At 36.7% G+C, this 18,969-nt stretch overlaps 1 protein-coding gene across 2 annotated transcripts in view; it reads right to left on the reverse strand.

Annotated features, from left to right (window-relative positions):
- Positions 1-1,896: 1,896 nt before the first annotated feature.
- The window catches only part of if (integrin subunit alpha inflated), a 288,652-nt gene continuing 271,579 nt past the window's right edge, over positions 1,897-18,969 (reverse strand). For both annotated transcript variants that reach the window (XM_074175145.1, XM_074175144.1), the window contains 6 exons: positions 17,055-17,325; positions 13,132-14,362; positions 9,655-9,813; positions 5,358-5,965; positions 2,699-2,929; positions 1,897-2,639 (listed from right to left, as the gene is read on the reverse strand). In XM_074175145.1, coding sequence (XP_074031246.1) covers positions 2,547-2,639; positions 2,699-2,929; positions 5,358-5,965; positions 9,655-9,813; positions 13,132-14,362; positions 17,055-17,325 — 2,593 coding nt within the window. In that variant the 3' untranslated portion in view covers positions 1,897-2,546. The remainder of the gene's footprint in view (positions 2,640-2,698; positions 2,930-5,357; positions 5,966-9,654; positions 9,814-13,131; positions 14,363-17,054; positions 17,326-18,969) is intronic.

An 18,969-nucleotide genomic window follows, 5' to 3' on the forward strand; every position in this document is an offset into this window, starting at 1 on the left:
TAAAAATCAAATCTACTAGGTGAGCAATTTGCGTCCCACTTCACAGTTGATTTTCTGTGGGAGGCACTACCCACTATTTCCACACTAGAGGCGAATTTTGAAATAGTTCAATATCAACAAGGCGTCTAGTTCTGATGAATTGCCCGTCATCGTACTTAGAAAGTGCGCAAATGAACTCGCATCAGTATTTTGCAGACTTTTCAACCTATCTTACAAGAAAGAAGTTTTTCCTTTCTGTTGGAAGATTGCTCACGTTTAGCCTATTCCCGAAAAGGGCAAGAAAAACCTTCCAAATGACTATAGATCAGTCGCTCTGCTATTAGTGATATAATAAATCATGGAGAAAGTCATAAACCACCATATCCTCAAATATTTAGAAGGCTTCAACATTTTAAGCGATCATTAATATGGCTTCCGGAAAAAAAGATCAACAGGAGACCTTCTATCGTACGTCATCCATATTTGGAATAAGGCAATCGAGAAACTTGGAGAATCAAGAGCTGATATTTCTAAGGCCTTTTATCGTATGTGGCATAGGGGTTTGCTGGCCAAACTTCGATGCTATGGTTTGTCGGATCATTTCTGTGTATGGCTCTTCAGCTTCCTGAAAGAACGTTCCTGGCAAGTGGCTGTCGATGGATATCTCTCGAATACTTTCACCATCAACACTGGTGTTCCCCAGGGATCCATATTGTCTCCAACTATCTTTTCATTGTAAAAAACCAAGAATCCAATATTTTGCTTTGCTGACGACAGCACACTTGTCTCGTCATTCCATTTGGATTCCAGGACATCGGCTACGGAGGCACATCTTTACCGGCAGTGGGAGAAGTGATTTCGAATTGGGGTGAAAGTAACCAGGTTGAATGCAATGCCCCAAAAACCCAGGCATCGGTTTTCTCCAAGAAGACAAATGTCTCCGAACCGGATATAATAATGTCAGATCAGACAATTCCGCTTTCTGCTTTGATGAGTTTGTTGGGGGATTAAAATGAACACCAATATCTTAGCACAATCATGTCGCTGGAATTGCAAAGGCTACTTCTCAAAAGCTTGGAACACTGTTCCGAACCAGAAAACTGTACACACCTCTGCAACTTTTGATACTTTATAAAGCTCAGATCAGACCTTCTTTGCAGTATTGTTCTCATGTATGGAGTTCTGCCCCCAAACATATCCTGAAGTTGCTGGATCCCATCCAGAAAAGAGCCATCCGCCTCTTTGGAGACGCGCAACGCGCACGTGCAACCTTGATAGCCTGGAACATCGAAGAAAGGTTGGAGATTTGTCTCTCTTCTATAGATACTTCAACGGGAGGTGTTCAAGTGACTTGGTACATCTGATTCCACTAAGAGCGGTGCATATCAGAAAGACGCGACAGACTGTGGCTGCTCTCGTTTTGAGGTTCAACTCAGGACACCTCGAACTTCACTGTTTAAGAACTCTTTCATCTAGAGAACTGCGTTTATGTGGAATAAACTTCCTGAGAACGTTTTTCCAAATGGATTTAATATCCAGCGATTCGAATCCAATGTGAATCGCTACTTACGCACAGGCACCGCTCTGAGAGCGCCTTGAGGATTTTCCTGTAGTACTTGTGTTTTATCCTCAAAAATTACCTCGAATCCGGTCTGTAGGTGATCTACTAGCAAAATTTCAGCATGGTCCGTCTGAATGAACGAGAAAGATATGCGTAATTAACCTCTATGAGGTATCTTGCATGAATGTATGTCGGATATAATTCAATATTCAGCGTAGTATTAGCCAGGAAAGAAGTTGTTTTCCGGAAGGCATTCACCAGAACCTATCGTGTGGGTAGTTGGGAGAGATGCATATTTCGAGATTTTATTTCCAAATATTTATTTTCTTGTATTTGAGAAATGATAAACCGATCAATAAATTATCTTAGTCATTTATTCACAGTTTGTTATAAATATTTTTTCGATTGTTATAATTTACAGAGTCGTTGGACAAAAATACGTAAAGCTTTATACAGTTCGAGAAATTAGATCATAAGTACGTACAGACTTCATCTTCGCGTCAATTCAACAACAAAAAGTATATAATAAAAATAATCATTTAAAAATAGATAATGTACAACAAGAAAGAGGATGAACAATTGTCCGGCCATATCGACTTAACAAAAACGTACTTTTATCATCAAAAATTATTCATAAACCTAGCTTACGAGTGGCACATTTGATTCTTTGAAAATAAAGTTCATAAAATAATCCAGTCTGCGCACACTGAGTGCTGATAAATTGAATGCCATATTTCCGGGCCTTCAGGACGAACCGTTACGGATGGATAAGTTATAAAAAAGGATAAAAGCACAAAACAATATTCGGCATTATATAAAATCACTAACGAGAAAGCTTGAACTCTTTCGAGTTGATATGTTAGAAGTTAAGAGTTCGAATGTTACGGAAACTAAAAGTATTCGACTAAACACATATACACAATAATAATAAATTAAAAATTGAGTCTCGAGTTAGGCAGTAGTCCTAATAGTTACTGAGTAATTCATTACAGTTCTGCATTTCCAACTAAAGGGCTTCGTCACCACTGTGATATCCATTCCTATTCAGTGGTTGTCTTTCTGGCGCGGAAGAAGGTCTATTTCTTTTGAAGAATCCACACTTGAATAAAAAGAAGATGTTATTTCCAGAATCGAAGGAAATGACGCCATGGTTCTTACCTTACTGAGTATCCATATCAAAAGGAGCAGCATAATTATACCAGCCACCGATGACACGATATATACCCACAATGGCACTACTTCAGGAACTAACTCAGCTTCTTTGCCAGGAATGTCTGTGAATATTTCGTGTTTTTTCGATATTTGTTCTCTCACGTTTCCAAGATAGGGTAATTTCGTGATTTTTCCAATTACCATCGAAGATACTTTAACAGCCTGATTGGATGTAAGCTGGAAATGATATTCGAATTACAAATGTTAATTTTCGAAAACGTTCGTACATAATTTATTCCAATATTATCAATACATTATCATAAATTTCACAATAGAGTTGTATCCTTATAAAAAAATCTGAAGGTCTATTCTTATTAATTTTCTCATTAATTAAAAAAAAAACGGAAACATAGTTACTCAAAGTATATAAACTTTCACGGCCGGAGATAACTGTGTGAGAACTATTTTCCGGGATTTTTTGCCGTGGTCTGCAGGTTTTTATGCGATGTGGTCAGTGCTCGAGTTGGTAGAAACTTCGCTAATATAAAGAACAACGAGAATCTCAGTGAGAGCCAGAAAAATCCTGAACAGTACAACACACAAACAGTGGTCGACCTCTCCGATCGGACACGTTAGAAGACGAGTGCGGTATACTCGCCAAAGGTGGAAACTTCGTTATAGCTCCAGCCTAGGATAGCACTTCCAATGTCAAGATTTCATACTTTACTTAACGACATTACTGAGCAAATCCATAACGCGAAGGATTTCAATGCACGCAAAACCACCAAGGCAAACACAACACGACGGGAAATAGCGGCGCTGAAAAATCTCAATACAGATAGAGTCAGTTCAGAAATCGAAGAAACTACAGCAGTATATCTATATACAGGGTGTAACTGAATAAGTGTAAAACATTTAAGGAGGTGATTCCTCATCGAAAAAAAGATACGATCTTTCATATAAAGAAATTTCATTGGAGCATCCCTTGTTAAGATACAGCCCCTTAAAGGTGGTACATAAAATTTGTATAATTTTTTTCACAAGCACTGAAAAAGTTACAATATTGAAATTAACCTGACGTTTTCTACTACCAAAAAGATACTTAGCTAGTAGTTTATTTGGTTTACCCCATGGTTGTAAGGGGTGGAAAACGCAACCCCTAAAATGTATTTCCAATGTAACTTTTTGTCTTATTTGTTTACCATTTAAAAATTTATTTCCGATAGCCTGTTTCATTCTGAACAAAAAATGTCTCTTGTGGGTTTTTTGCCCAAAATAAACTAGTTCGCAGCAAAAAATTTATTTTACGAACAACTACAGAGAGACATCGTCATGAATGCGAACTGGATTTATTGTTATTTTGTAATTAGTACCTGCATTAAACGATTAAAGGGTAATAAACAAAACTAATTTATTAATAACAAAACACACAACATGTAGAAATCATAGTCAATATTCAATATGTCTACCTTCAGACATTACGCATGCGTTTAGACGTCGGCGCATTGAGCCACGTATTCGCTCAAATATTCCTGGAGTCTCTCTGATTACCCTGTACGCATCGATGATGTGGTTTCTCAAGTCCTCTACATCGCGAACAGGAGTACGATAAACCAAATGCTGTAAATGGCCCCAAATAGAGAAATCGAAAGGATTGAGATCCGGGGATCGAGCGGGCCAGTTCTGTGGTCCTCCTCGACCTATCTACTGATTTGCATATGTTTCAGTTAAATGCTGACGTGCTACTTGACTGAAATGGGCGGGAACCCCATCATGCATAAAAAACATATCCCTTCTGACGCTCAAAGGAACTTCCTCCAGCAGTACTGGATGCACTTCTCTCAAAAATTGAACGTATGAAAATGAGGCCCAATTGAATCATCCCCAATAACTCCGAGCAACACGTCAAGAGAAAACTGTTCTTGATGGTTAGTTTCGACAATAGTGTGAGGTTTTCATCAGCCCATATGTGGTAATTATGAAAATCAATAATCTTATCATTTCCAGCATCCAATTGCAAATTTCAAGACGTTTCGGAAAGTATCGCGATAACAGTGCCTGTACTCGTTGCAGATGGTAAGGGTATAAGAGTTGTTCCTTTAAAATTCGAAATACCGTCATATGATCAACATTTAGCTGGAAAGCAATATTTCTAGTACTGGTAGTAGGATGTTCTTCAATCAAATTAAGTACTGCTTCCTCAAGCTGTGGTGCTCATACTTCTCGATGGCAACCACAATCCTGCGTTCTTTTGTCGAATGAACCATATTCTCGTAATCGTTGATGAAGTCGAGCAAATATTCTATGTGAAGGATGCTGCCGTTGAGGATACATTTCAGCATATCTTCTAGAAGCTTCTAACCCATTCTCCTGCGACGGATCGTAAACGTAATGCATCAGCCATTTCCTCATTTGTGTATGCCATTTTAATGACAACTGAATTATTAAAGTAACAAATTAAGAACAGAACAACAACACACAATTAGTATTAATTCAATTTAGAAAATTCACAAACTGTCAGCGTCAGCGACCAATTTAATTGTCAGTATCGCTAATAGCGACCTACTAGATAGATTAGTTTCGTATTTTCGCATTTATGACGATGTATCTCTGTAGTTGTTCATTAAATTTCGATTCTAATTTGTTGTGGTATAAAAAATCTTACCTCTCTAATCGCTCTGACATTTAACCGAGACCTCAATGCTATCACAACCTCCTTATCCTTTTCGAGATCTGCTACCACACATCTTATATATACACAATTAGTGGAATTGCACTTAGCCATTGCTTGTATCTCCTGGTACGGATCTCTTTGAATCATCCTTTTCTCTCTAGATCTAGATACCCGATCATTTCGTGTGCCAACAGGAATATTATCTACTTCGACCTTATTGTGGAAGAAAGTTGGAGGAATTGTTCCAGTTTCAGAGTAACCTCCATCTGCAGTCCACTCAGTCCTGAAACTACCAGATTTTCCAGAAGCTGCCTGTCCACGATAATTCTGTCCAGTTTCTCCAGCAGAAGCAGATCCTCCCGCTCCGAAATACTGACTTCCAGACTGACTTTGAAATCCCCCCTGTCGTCTATCGGTTCCCGAAACTGAACCTATTAGGCTGCTTTCACTTCCTTCTCCACCAACCCCTAAGGTTTGTACTGTAAACCCTGATCCTAGAGCTGTTTCTTCTAGGTTATTACGGAAGTTTTGAGAACCTCCGGGTAAGTCAATTGGGATGGATGTTTCGACGGTATCCGTTCTATTATAAATGAGGTGTCCTGGAAAAAGATTATTTTTTAATGATTTCAAAAATAATAAAAATTCCGATTTGTCAGTAGGGAACGTGTTTTTGAACATATTATTACACAATTCAAATGAATAACATTTGACAAATTAGAGTAATCCAATTATAGTATTGATGAAACACATAATAATAATTCATTGTCACTCAGTCCATTGAACGTCAAGATATTTAACGAAACTTGCTGATAGAGATTTTGTCATCTCTCTGTTTCAAGAATATTTTTTGTAAACGCATCGGGAGAACAACTATCGCATTTGAGGGTGAACATACCATTTTGAATATAATATAACTAGGTATTTCATTCGTAATTATTTTATGTTCAAATTTCTGACAAATGCAAAACAATCACTTTTCCCAATCTCCCTTTCATCTACTGAAGATATCAACTTAATTGGTATAACGGGTTTGGAGAAAAGTATTGCATTTTTGGTGATTGGTGCTTGTTTTGGATTTATTCAACGTCGAATGCTCCAGCTTTGTCTTTTATTAATCCATGGGGAATGTTAATCAATTTCGGTTATTACAGCAAATGCAAGTTTAAACAAAATAAAGTTGAGTTTAATTCATGAGTTTTTCAAATTCACTTCGAAAATGTTGGGTTTTAATTTTTATAGGGATTTGTTTCACATATTGTGTTTCACATATTGGCAACAGCGCCTAGAATGCTAGATCGGAGTTCAGGTTAGTAGTATGTTAGAAGAAGGAGAATCGTGTCAATAGTGTCAAATTGAGGCAAAATATAAATTATAGTTCAATACCACCTCCACAAGTCACATAAACAATAGTTGTTTTGTTATTTACTTTTATAGAGGAAGATAGGTTAGGTGCACAAAATGTCACAGAATGTCTCGGAACTCGGAACATAAGTAAACAGAACAGCACGCCTCTGAAATATGTCATCTTTGTTTGTCTCATACAGGTAACAGATTCATTGTTCTTTATTAGCTATAACCGATGTTGCCAAATGGTGAAATAGAAACGAATCTCTTTAAATGTTGAATGCATTATTTCATTCCTCTTTTTTAAGAATTTAAATAATTTTTTAAAGAAAAAGGTTGAAATGATGCGTTTAAAATGCGTTGTTTTAGAGCTCTTTTATGAAAACTACTCGATTTCCGTCATGAGGAACATTCCCCATTGCATTAATGAACTATTCATTTGAGTTTAAATCAGAGACAGGAATAATTTATTTTTCTTCAAACTTTTTGAGAAAGCAATTGCTTCATAAACAAGGGGTGCTAAATCTTTACCGTCAGTGGCCAGAAAAAAAAAATTTTTACTGAGGAATTAGTCCGCCAGCGGACTCAAAGTTTTTCTCCAAATTTTATAATATGCAGCGGCTGAATTATATTATAATTAAATGGAGTGAGAATAAAAACTGAGAACTGAGAGAAATTGGGAAAAATAAATGGACATAAATGTCCAAAAAAATAAATTGCACAGCGTGGTGTAAGTCCACAAGTGATCACTTTGTTAGTAATTGACCAAAGAACGTTGGACACACATGTCCAAAGTTACAATTTGTGCTTTATACATATAATAACAATTTGAATCATATGACCTTCTACCTACCTGGTGACTAATAATTTTACTTGAGTTCAAGTGAACATTTATTGAAAATTTCAACATCACAACAGAACATTACTGGTGAAATTATCAGTAATTATGTAGGTAGAAGGGGCCAGTCAGAAAGTTGGGTTTTCAGAGAGCTGTTTAGGCTGTTTTCTAGTACATATATCACTAGATACAGATTTTCCTGTAACCGTGACAAAAGACCTCATGATGGCTAAGATATAATTTGGTACGCGTCAGGACTTGTGGTGATTGGGCAGGTTTAACTGATAACAAACTTAGACGATTTTGCGTATGTATGTTAGAACACCCCTATATAATACGCTGTAACGGTATATGAAAAAATTTGAAATTTTATAATACAGGAAAGTCCAATGATGACTTCATAGGACTTCATGAGCCAGTCAAAAAATTTGTCGAATTTCACTGTTGACGGAATTAAACGGTTTTGCATATGTATATTAGAATACCCCTATATACATAAGCTGTAATAATATATGAAAAAGTTGTTAACTTATAAAGCACAAGCACAAGTAGAATTTAATATTTGAGGAAGCTACTGTATAGCGAAACAAATGTTGCGGTTTTGTAAACTATATACGTTATGGAGTTTCATTGATTGTTGGCCAATTATTGTATACTTAGTGTTTTGATACATGAAGATATCAAGTTGGAACTGTATGTTTGTTGGGAATGCGCCTATATTCCTACTATCGTTTAGATACTGAAAAAGTAGATTTCAAATATACATACACAAGAAATCTGTATTTTTTTTCATTCTGAGGACGTGATGGGGAGATGTGTAGTAACTGCTGCTGGAAGTTGTAACTGTCGTACGTGAATTGTTCAAAAAATAAAGTGAATATTCAAATGTCGCGGGCAAAATACATTTGATTACCGTTTTTTATGTTGGTACACTTGTCTCGAGCAATGTTCACAGTTTCAGCTGTTTGTTGGTGAGAGGCATAAAAGTTGCAAGTGATTTGCGTGCTCGGCGATTTTCTGCTATCGAAAAAAAATTGGATCAAAGAATTTGCAAAAAATTTCGAGTGAAAAATGAAATGAAGTGCTCAAAAACACTGTAAATGTTGACAGTGATATATGATGATTGTACTCTGAGTCAGAAACATGTTTACAAGTGGTACAAGTTTTTCATAGAAGGTTGAGAAGATGTCAATGAAGACGCAATGCAGCGAAGTTCGTTCAAAAATTGCTGAAATTTGACTAAAAAAACCGCCGCATCAACATCGCTCAGGAATACCTGAATGACGGCAACGGAGATCCAGATTTGCTCAAAAGTGCCATAACTGGTGACGAATTATGGGTATATTGCTATACATCGTAACCAAAGTACAATCGTCCCAATGGAAAAGCCTAGGAGAGCCAAGACCAAAAATGTCTTGGTTTTTATCATTGATTTCTTCAAATACCGTGGCGTAGTACATCAGCAGTTCTTGCCACACGGTCGTATGGTCAATAAGTTAATAAGTTGAAGTTATGCGCCGTTTGCGAGAAGCAATACGATGAAAACGTCCGGTATTGTGGAAAAACAATTCATGGCTTTTGCATCACGGTGATACACCTGCTCACTTGCCATTGTTTGTTCGTAATATTTTGTACAACAACAACACCGTAATAATGCCTCAGCCACCGTATTCGCCAGATTTGCTACCTGCGACTTTTTCCTGTTCCCAAGAATGAAGAGACTCATGAAAATACGGCTTTCTGCGATGATTGAGCAGATCAAAATCGAATTGCTGAGAGAGCTCGAGGACATATCAAAAAGTGCATATCAGAACTGCTTCGAGGATTGGGAAAAACGTTGATAAATGTCTTATATCTAAGGGGGACTACTTTAAAGGGCACAAAATAGAAATGGACGAATAAATGAATATTTTTTGAGAAAAATGAAAATTCACCTTTTGGACAGACAGCGTATATTAGAATTGAATATATTACATATGTTACATTGCAGTTGTACAAAAAAAGAGCATGACTAGCGAACAAATCATGTTATCAGTGTCGAAAAGAAAGCAGCTCATTGAATTGTCATTACTTATGAAATTTTTACATCGAAACATTTTTCCATACCTTTGGGGTTTCTTGGTATATCACGATAGACACCATTCTCGTCAAAGTATCCAGTAAGTACTCGGTTTCTATCGACTGTGGTTTGTTGCTGTCCTCTATTGATTCCTCCCAAACTGTCTTGCGTTCCAATATTGAAACCTTCGTAACTTCCGATGGAACCTACAAATATAAAAAGGTATTTATGAATTTGGTGACAATATTTCGTGTGCAATGAGATTTTCATTTTCCTTCAACTGATTAGAAAAAAGAAGTGGCAAATTGATATAAATTCAATACTAGTATGAGTTCCTTAAATGATTCGAAATGGCATAATACAGGGCGTTCCAATGAAAACTTGACACCCCTTGTAACTCAGAAACGGTCGTGTAATCGAAAAGTTTAAAGAACACTTCAATTTTATTTCTAGGGGTATTAATTCTGATATGGAAATCATATCCAAAACTTCACCTCCCTGCGGTCAGCAATTACCCCCCCTATTTTTTTCAATGGCATGGGGGTCGAGTGATACATCAATTGAAAGGTATTTTGTCCCTCTATTACATCTGTGATTTTTTTCGAAATCGATTCATTTGTTATTGAGAAATTGAATTTTGAACGTTTTATTCAAGAAAAAGGAGAAAGTCAACGGATAAAGTGTTCAAAATGACCTCCATCTAGTTCCATACAATAATACAGTCTACTTTCGAAAGCGTTCCTTAAATTATTAAAGATGTCCGGAGTCAGAAATCGGCATTCCCCAACAATTCTCTGTCGCAGGTTTTCTAGATTTTTAGAATCAATTTAATCAGCAGTAAACGTTTTGAAATGGACGACACTGTTAGTTTTTTCTGCACTGGTGGTTTTTGTTGAATCTAGTTGTCGCAGAACAAAAAGTAGATAGTTGGCCACTGTAACTTTTTCACGAATTATTATTCAGTCATCCTTATTACTGTATTCCAACATGGTTTCATTCTACTGAAGAAAAAATAGAAATTGTTGCAACCTATTATCGAAATAATGAATGTGCTAAAGCTGCTAATACAATCATCCAGACCACAACGTGAGCCATCAATACGTTGAACACTTAATGGATAAGATTCGAACTTCAAGTTCTGTTCACAACAGAAAACATGAAATATCCCGTCCTGTCAGAAATGACGGAGTTGAAGTTGCAGTTTTAGGATATGCACAAATGGATACTTGTCAATCTATCAGACAAGTAGCTAGAGCGTCTGGTGTATCAGCTACTAGTGTTTTTCGGATTTTGAAAGCCTACAAATTGCATCCCTTCAAATTAAACAAAGATGATACTGATCGTCGACTTCAGTTTTGTGACGTGTTCAGCAAATTGACCAATAGCCCACACCTATTATACAGTAGGTATATGGTTTTCAGAAGAATGTTTTATCATGTTGAATGGTAAAGTAAGTAGACATAATTGTCGTTACTGGAGCGATGTGAATCCTCATTTGGTGATGGAAGCACATTCACCAACTCCACAAAAATTAAATGTCTGGGCCGGCATTTCTGGTAATCATATTGTTGGACCATTCTTCATTGAAGGTAGTCTCAATAGACACATACTTGAATCTATAACAAGATGTAGATCCTATGATTACACTATTTTTAGAAATAATATTCCAGCAGGATGCTGCACCGCCACATTTTGATGTTCGAGTGAGATAGTTTTTGGACGAACGTTTTCCAATGTGTTGGATCGGCAGCAGGGGTTCACTGTAGTGGCCAGTTAGATCACCTGATTCCACACCGATGGACTTCTTTCTGTGATGACACCTGAAGTCGGAAGTGAAGTCTACTAAGCCTACAAATCTAGAAGACCTGTGACAGAGATTGTTCCACTGATATTATTTGTTGTTGATTTCCTCATTAAAATTTACGACAGCGACTTTTGTTTTTTCTCAAATGAAAAGGTCAACATTCAATTTCTCGATAGAGGGACAAAAGACCTTTCAAATGATGTATCACTCGACTCCCCATGAAATTGATAAAAATAGGGGTGGTAGTTGCTGATCGCAGGGGGTGAAGTCCCCCTAGAAATAAAAATTGACGTGTTCTTTGAAATTTTCGATTACACGTCCGTTTCTGACTTACAGGGGGGTTAAGTTTTCTTTGGAACGCCCTGTATAACCTTCAACTCCAAATTTATTTTAAATTTTCCTAGAAATTTTGACTATGTGACTTGGCTATAATTATGATGAATTATCGATTTTGAAAATGATATTTATCTAATGGACAATTTTTTTACACACATTTTTGAAAACATTTCATGGTTTCAGAGTTGTCTGATAGCGTATTATGAAATATCATATTCTTATGTTTCGGTTGGTTTCCGGGTTTTGCAGTGCTCTTCTTTGGTTATAATCTCCAAACGTTTCGACTGCAACTGCGGCAGTAATCTTCAGTGGCATGGTCAAAGTACTCTTCTTGACGTGTCAACTCAAAACATTGACGCGAGCCGTGAAAGCCTACATTCCTATATCAAACTCTTATGCAGAATAAAATGTTTCCCAATTGACAATTTTGATCTGCTCATTCCAAAAATTATGAACGAAATTATTTTCCGTGGGATCTCAAACTGCCATATTCTTGATCTATTATAAAGTAACAAATTGTTAATTGATGAATCCAAATTCAATAATGGATTTGATTCATATAAATCTTTTGTGGGTTTCAGTTTCATAGATTTATTTTGAAGCTTCTTCCTCAATGGATTCAGAATCGCGTTATTTGAAGGTCCCCTAATTTTTTAAATTAAAAATATATAAGTATGATATATGTGCATTGACTATTTGAGATCAATATGAATTCGTATTCTCTAGAGAATACTGACAATGGTGAAATATTTTTTCATCAATATAGAGTCCTGAAAATTTTGTATATTTTTTGTATATTGCTTCATTAGTTTCAAATTCGAATGAGAAATATCCATCACATATTTTTCTCGAGTTCATGAACTCATGTCAATTTATGAACTTATGTAACCAAAGATGAATTTTGATTTTTCCATTATTCAAAGTCATATCTACAATGAAAAATGATAGTATAATCTGTATAGCCTAACTCTACAAAAGAAATACAACATGTATATATCAAAAATAGTTAAGGTTCCAATATTGATCCTTGTGGAACTCCACGTGTTGAATTTCTGCAGTGACTAATATCATTTTCGATTCCTACAAAATGCGCACGGTGTGTTTTTTACAGAAATTTGAACACAACGATGAATAACACCCCTGACTCCGATTTTATCTATTCATTTCTAACAGGATTGCATGACCAACAATGTCGAAAGCTTCATTCAAATCTAGTGAGAACCTTAATTTTTTGTTGTATGTAACAACATCTTGTAATTCTCTCTGTTTTCCGGATTTACGAAATTCATGTTGATGTTAAAATAAAATGTTTTTCCAATTATCCTTACAATCTACAATATATGAATTGAAAATAAAAAAAAAACTATAAAATATTGTTTTTTACCTTGCCTTCGACTTTCTTGTTTTCGCAGTTCCTCATAATACCGTCTCCTCTCTTCTTCCGTTCTGAAGTTCAGATTTTCTCCCCCTGATTGGTATCTGGTTCCGTACCTTGCTTCATAATCTGCTAATTGTTTCCGTTGTTCTTCTTGTCTCCGTTGTTCTTCTTGTCTCCGTTGTTCTTCTTGTCTCCGCTGTTCTTCTTGCCGTCTTTCGATTTCCTGCCTCCTTAGGGCTTCTTGTCTTCTCTTCTCCTCTAGCCTTCGACTCTCCTCAATTTTTCTCTGCTCCTCAATTCGTCTACGTTCCTCCAGTCTTCTCTGCTCCTCTCTTCTCTGTTCTTCCATTCTGATACGTTCATTTTCACGTCTCTTCTCTTCCAGTCTCCTTTGTTCATCTATTCGAATTTGTTCTTGTTTTCTGCGTTCTTCCATCAGCCTGTAATTCTCTTGTTCTGAATTTACACCTCGTATTCTCAATTCTTCTTGCGATCTGGCCCCAGAAGCCGCCAGTTGATCGGTATTATCGGTTTGATAGACTGTGTTTACGATATTTCCTTTGGCATCTCTGATGGTAGTCTTATTTTCCCATTTCGTGACTGGTATACCATTGACCATTGTTGTGTAATATTTAGCCTCGGTATATTCGTATAATCCGTTAGGTTTCAAAGTTCCCCAACTGTTGCCTTGACTATTGTTGTAGAGATTTTCGAAAGAAGAGGAAGAAGAATAATCTCCTCCACCAGTTCCTCCGTGTATGGTGAATTTTTGAGTTCCTTCCGAAGAGATTTCATTTTGTGTTTTTCCATGAGCTTTTGACGCACCGCCTCCCGCCGTTTCATCAGTGTTGTCGTTGAAATAATAAGTATTCAGAATATTTCCTTTGGCATCTCTAATGGTGGTTTTATTTTCCCACCTGGTAACCGGTACACCATTTACCATCGTCGTATAATATCGAGATTCTCTGTACTCATAAAGTCCATTTGGATTGAGAGTTCCCCAACTATTGACCTGACTTTCGTTATAGCGTTTTTCAAAGACCAAAGATGAATCTCCTCCGCTCCCTTTGATTTCTTTTTCGATGTTGGTATTTTTATTAACAACCCCCACCCCACTTGAGACACCCCCACCAGTTTCGGTTATTTTGCCTTGCGAGGTTTGCTGGGAACTTGTCTGTTCAATACTTGACGTATCAATCTTCAGTCTGTCCCAAATAGGAGTTCGATGATAATCCAGCTGGAAATATTGAATGATGTTATTATAAATGAATTATTTCAGTGCGCAAGAATGTGATGTAAGTACGTGGCTAAACTGAAGGGGAGTAATTCTAAGAAGAAAAGTTCATCTGAACATAGGTCCGGTAATGATTCCTTTTTAAGGAGTCAACATTTATGAAGGAAATAATTTTTTTCCCAACAATCCTTTAGCAGCATCTGTTGAAATTTATCAGTAGTATTTGGAGTAGTGAGAGGCTAATTCAACCATCACTAGACTGAAATGATCATGACCTCAACCAATATATCTGACAAAAAATGTGCACCACTGAATTTTTGAATTTTTTTTTGCATTTTGTAACTGAGTCTACAAATTTTTATTAGGGGGGTTTCTGTAGAATCTTGCATTGTACAACCATATCCGTAATCAATTATTATTGAAAGTAATGCAAAAATAACAAAATTATTCATCATCAGAAATGTTGTTATTGTTGTCTATGGACATGCAATAAAATGACTTTTCATTCTCAAAAACATAGCAAGATTCTACACAATTGGGCCTATCAATATTCTATTCAATACACGAATCCAAACATTGATACCAAAACTTTCTTGGAAATTCATATTACGGGCTGGAAACTTCTCATCACTCCAATAAAAGTGATAATTGTGATTGAATTTGCCATTGTTAGTGAACCTGTTTTCATCTGTCTACAAAGTTTTGAAACCAATTCTATCGTCAATGTGGTTCTTCTTCAAGAGTCATCTCATTATCTAATTCTACATATGCAATCATCAGGTTTTAAATTATGCATCTTTCGAATTTTGTACGGGCGATACATCATCGATACATCAATGTTATTATTTTCATAATTGACGTATGTAAGAACATCGACGGCACACCCGAAGAAGTTATTGTAGAGCGAAACACGTTTTGCGTTTTTGTAAAACTGTTAACATTATTAATATGTGGACATACTTGAAGACTGGCTATAATGTAAATCATTTGATATGTGATTGATATGTGACTATATGTGATTATGTAACTACTATGTGACTGATATGTGACTAATATGATAAATTTATTTCCTTATTAGAGGATTCGGGTCATTCGGATATGCGATTGGTTAGTACCTCGACTACGGGCAGATGGAGATGTGTTGTTCGTTCGCATGGACACCACCTTGCACTGACGAGTCGCCAAGTAGCCCGAAACCGGGCCGGAAATGGGCAAGTGTGCCCATTTCCGGCAGTTGTATAGCCAAAAGCATATGCAGGATTTCTTCTGGAAAGAATTCTGCTCTGACACCTGTTGGATATAATCCAACGCCTTTCGTGGTATTATCCAAAGAAATAATTATTATCTGATACGTGTTAGTCCATTAACCTACTGTGTAGACAGGTAGACCTGAATTGATTATTCCTTTAGATGATTTGAAACCGTTTAATGAAATCTCACAATAAAGTGTTTCTTGAATACGTTATGGATTTTCATCCAGTATCGGTCGATTCCACCAAATATAATTCATTAGGATGACGGAAAGATTGTAAAATTCAGTTGTAGTCTCGTGAACTCAAGCTTGTCGCCCACTTCTCTGCCACAGCACAGCACGGCCCGTCCCTTCAAAATACGTATAGGATTGAAACAATGAAAATGAATGGACAACCGCTTATTAGCCCGGCACGGCACAGAACGGTCAAGAGCGTCCGCCGCCGGAAAGGATTTCAGCCCTGCGGTCCTGTCCAGCAAATAACGGTACGTGCTGTGACGGACTGGCCAAGTGAGCGCGTCGCCGAGCAGCGCTTGCCAGCATCAACTTACCCAAACGTGCCTGGGAAGTTTCCTAATCCATCAGTTGACAGCACGGTGTTAGACGTGGACGAGGAAAAATTGAGTGGCTTGTTAAGTCGGGCTGTAGAATATTCAGAAGTTCTGAAAATTTGCCTGAAGTCATTCACAAATACTGGAAAAATTTCTCCTCGTCTTCTTTCAGGTCGTTGGAAAGATTATGAAACTCTCCCAGATTCGCCCTCTATTGATTAAAGGAATGGATCCACAACATTCTTTTTTGTGACTATTTTCTTCTACATTCAATAATGCGGCCATTATAAAGACCTCTTCTTCGTCAGAACTGCTAGTGATAGACATGTTTCTGTCACTGGACAAGTGGGCGATGCTACTGGCCGTCGCCATTAGGCGACGGACAGCGTCGTGCTGTGCTGTGCCGGACAAGTGGGCGACAAGTTTAACTGAGAGGTACAAATGTTCGGCTAGCTTATGTTGATGATTTCACATGTTTCTGGAGTGTTTTATTAGCATATTCCCTTATTTTGATTCACGTCATATTCAATTTAAACCTTCTTGTCCCTCATTTAGAACGCGAATAACACGCATGTAACTACTGCTGCTCTGTATGGGGACAATCGTCTTCTAATCACAAATATGTTACTGATCCATACAGCTGGTTGTACTGTTATCACAGGGGACCAATAAAGAAAAATAATGTAATATAGGATCATTTTGAAAACTGCATCGATTGCATGACATTGAATAAGAAGAATATAACTTGTTCAAATTGTATTGAGTTAATATTTGGAAATTGATGGCTTCCTTACTTTCTTTGGAAGATTTTCACAATTTTTTGTATAGAGATGAAGTAGAAAAGCCAAACCTTCCTTTCCCAAGAATATAACGATATAATTATTTATCTCACCTCGTAATGTTTATAGTTATTAGGAGCTGCATCACAGACGACGTTGCCACGGGTATGGGGCTTATCTAGAAGATAGAGGAGATCATCTCCTCCAAGTGTGGTGAGAGGCCACAAAACAAAAATTTCAGCTTCTTGTATCGTGGCTGGTCCTTGGTTGCTCAAATAATATACGTGGGTGACTACAGGTCCTATGTCACTCTCCCTCTTTATTTCCTGAGCAGTACTTGCGTATGATGATTCATTATAATAGACGGTTGCAGGATACGATTCACTACAAAAAAATTGTATTGGAAGTCAATAATAACACTTTTTATGAAACCATTAAGAATTCGAAAATAATATTTCTCTTTTTTTTTCAATTATTGTTCCTGAAGTTCAGTATATAGAAACAGTCTGAAAATTAGGTATTGATACTAAAAGAAAAAAATATAATTAATGAATTTCTGAAGAGTTATGGGAGGTTAAGGAATAATAAAAAAATTTATAATGATTATGCTCAACGAAAAACCTGTTATGAAGGATTTTTGAAAATTTGAGATTGTCATTATGAAACCTGGAATATGGGTGTAAGAATCTGGATTTCTTTAATCAATGATATATTTTCAATAGCGATGGTGAAATATAATCAATTACCATAGATATTCGACAATTTTGAAAAATAACAAATGTCAATATTTTCCGAATCCTGAAGTAATTCGAAGACATTTAGGTTCCTTGCTGATTTACTAGCTACCTCTGTACTCGTATTAAGATTCATGATAACATTTTGGAAATATGTCCATCACATATATTTTCAACATCACGGTTATCTGATAACTGTGATGTTAAAAATATATGTTCCATTTGATATACATATTTCATGCAATGAGATTGTAGTTGATAACACTCTAGAACTGTACTCATTGCTGTGCTCTTTTTTGTAAGATTTGAAAATGGGAAAATAGTTTTGAAAGAATGTCATTTCATTTATAAAAATTAATGTCATGCTAACATATAACTTTCTTGAAAATCAAATTTTGGTCTTCTTCCTGTGGATGATTTCATTTTCCAACCACTTTTTTTGAATGACAAAAAACAAGCACTACAGCAAAATCCTTAAGGCGCACTAGGAGCGGTACCTATGAGAAAGTAGTTCTCCAAATTGAAGAGTTCTCGAACAGTGAAGTTCGAGGTGTACTGAATTGAACCTCAAAACGATGGGCAGCCACAGTCCGTCAAGTATTTCTGATATGTTTCTGATATGATATGTTTCTGATATGGAATCAAATGTAACAAGTCACTTGAAGACACTTTTTTTTCTGATTGATTCGGCCGTTACTTGATGAAGATCCATAGTAATTTCAAAAACAACACCTCAGGATTTGGTCTCCACAAACTTTGGTGGAGTTCAAATCGTGAGGTGTATTTATAGAACAGAGACAAATCTCCAACCTTTCTTCGATGTTACAGACTATCAAGGTTTCAAGTGATGTTCGTATCTCCAATATCAGGCGTATGGCTCTTTTCTGGATGAAATCCAGCAGCTTCAGGAAATACTTAACGCGGAGCTCCATACATGAGAATAATACTCCGAAGAAGGTTTGATCTGAGCTTTATAAAGGATCAAAAGTTGCTGAGGTGTGTACAGTTTACTGGTTCGGAACAGTGTTCCAAGCTTCTGAGAAGCGGATTTGCAATTCCAGATACATGATAGTGCCAAGACATATTGGTGTGCATTTTAATCCCCAACAAACTTATCGAAGCAGACAGTAGAATTGTGTGACCTGACATTATTATATCCGGTTCGGATACATTTATCTATTTAGAGAAAACCGATGCCTGGCTTTTGTAGCATTGAATTGAACCTGATGATATGTTGGTGATGAAAAATAGAAGTGGAACCTCTTGTGTAAAATATGTCTGAAACAAGCACGTC

This window comes from Leptinotarsa decemlineata, unplaced genomic scaffold (genome assembly GCF_025532065.1).
Source record: "Leptinotarsa decemlineata unplaced genomic scaffold, Ldec_3_MD MMD2_tig00000882_RagTag_RagTag, whole genome shotgun sequence".
Classification (NCBI taxonomy): domain Eukaryota; kingdom Metazoa; phylum Arthropoda; class Insecta; order Coleoptera; family Chrysomelidae; genus Leptinotarsa; species Leptinotarsa decemlineata.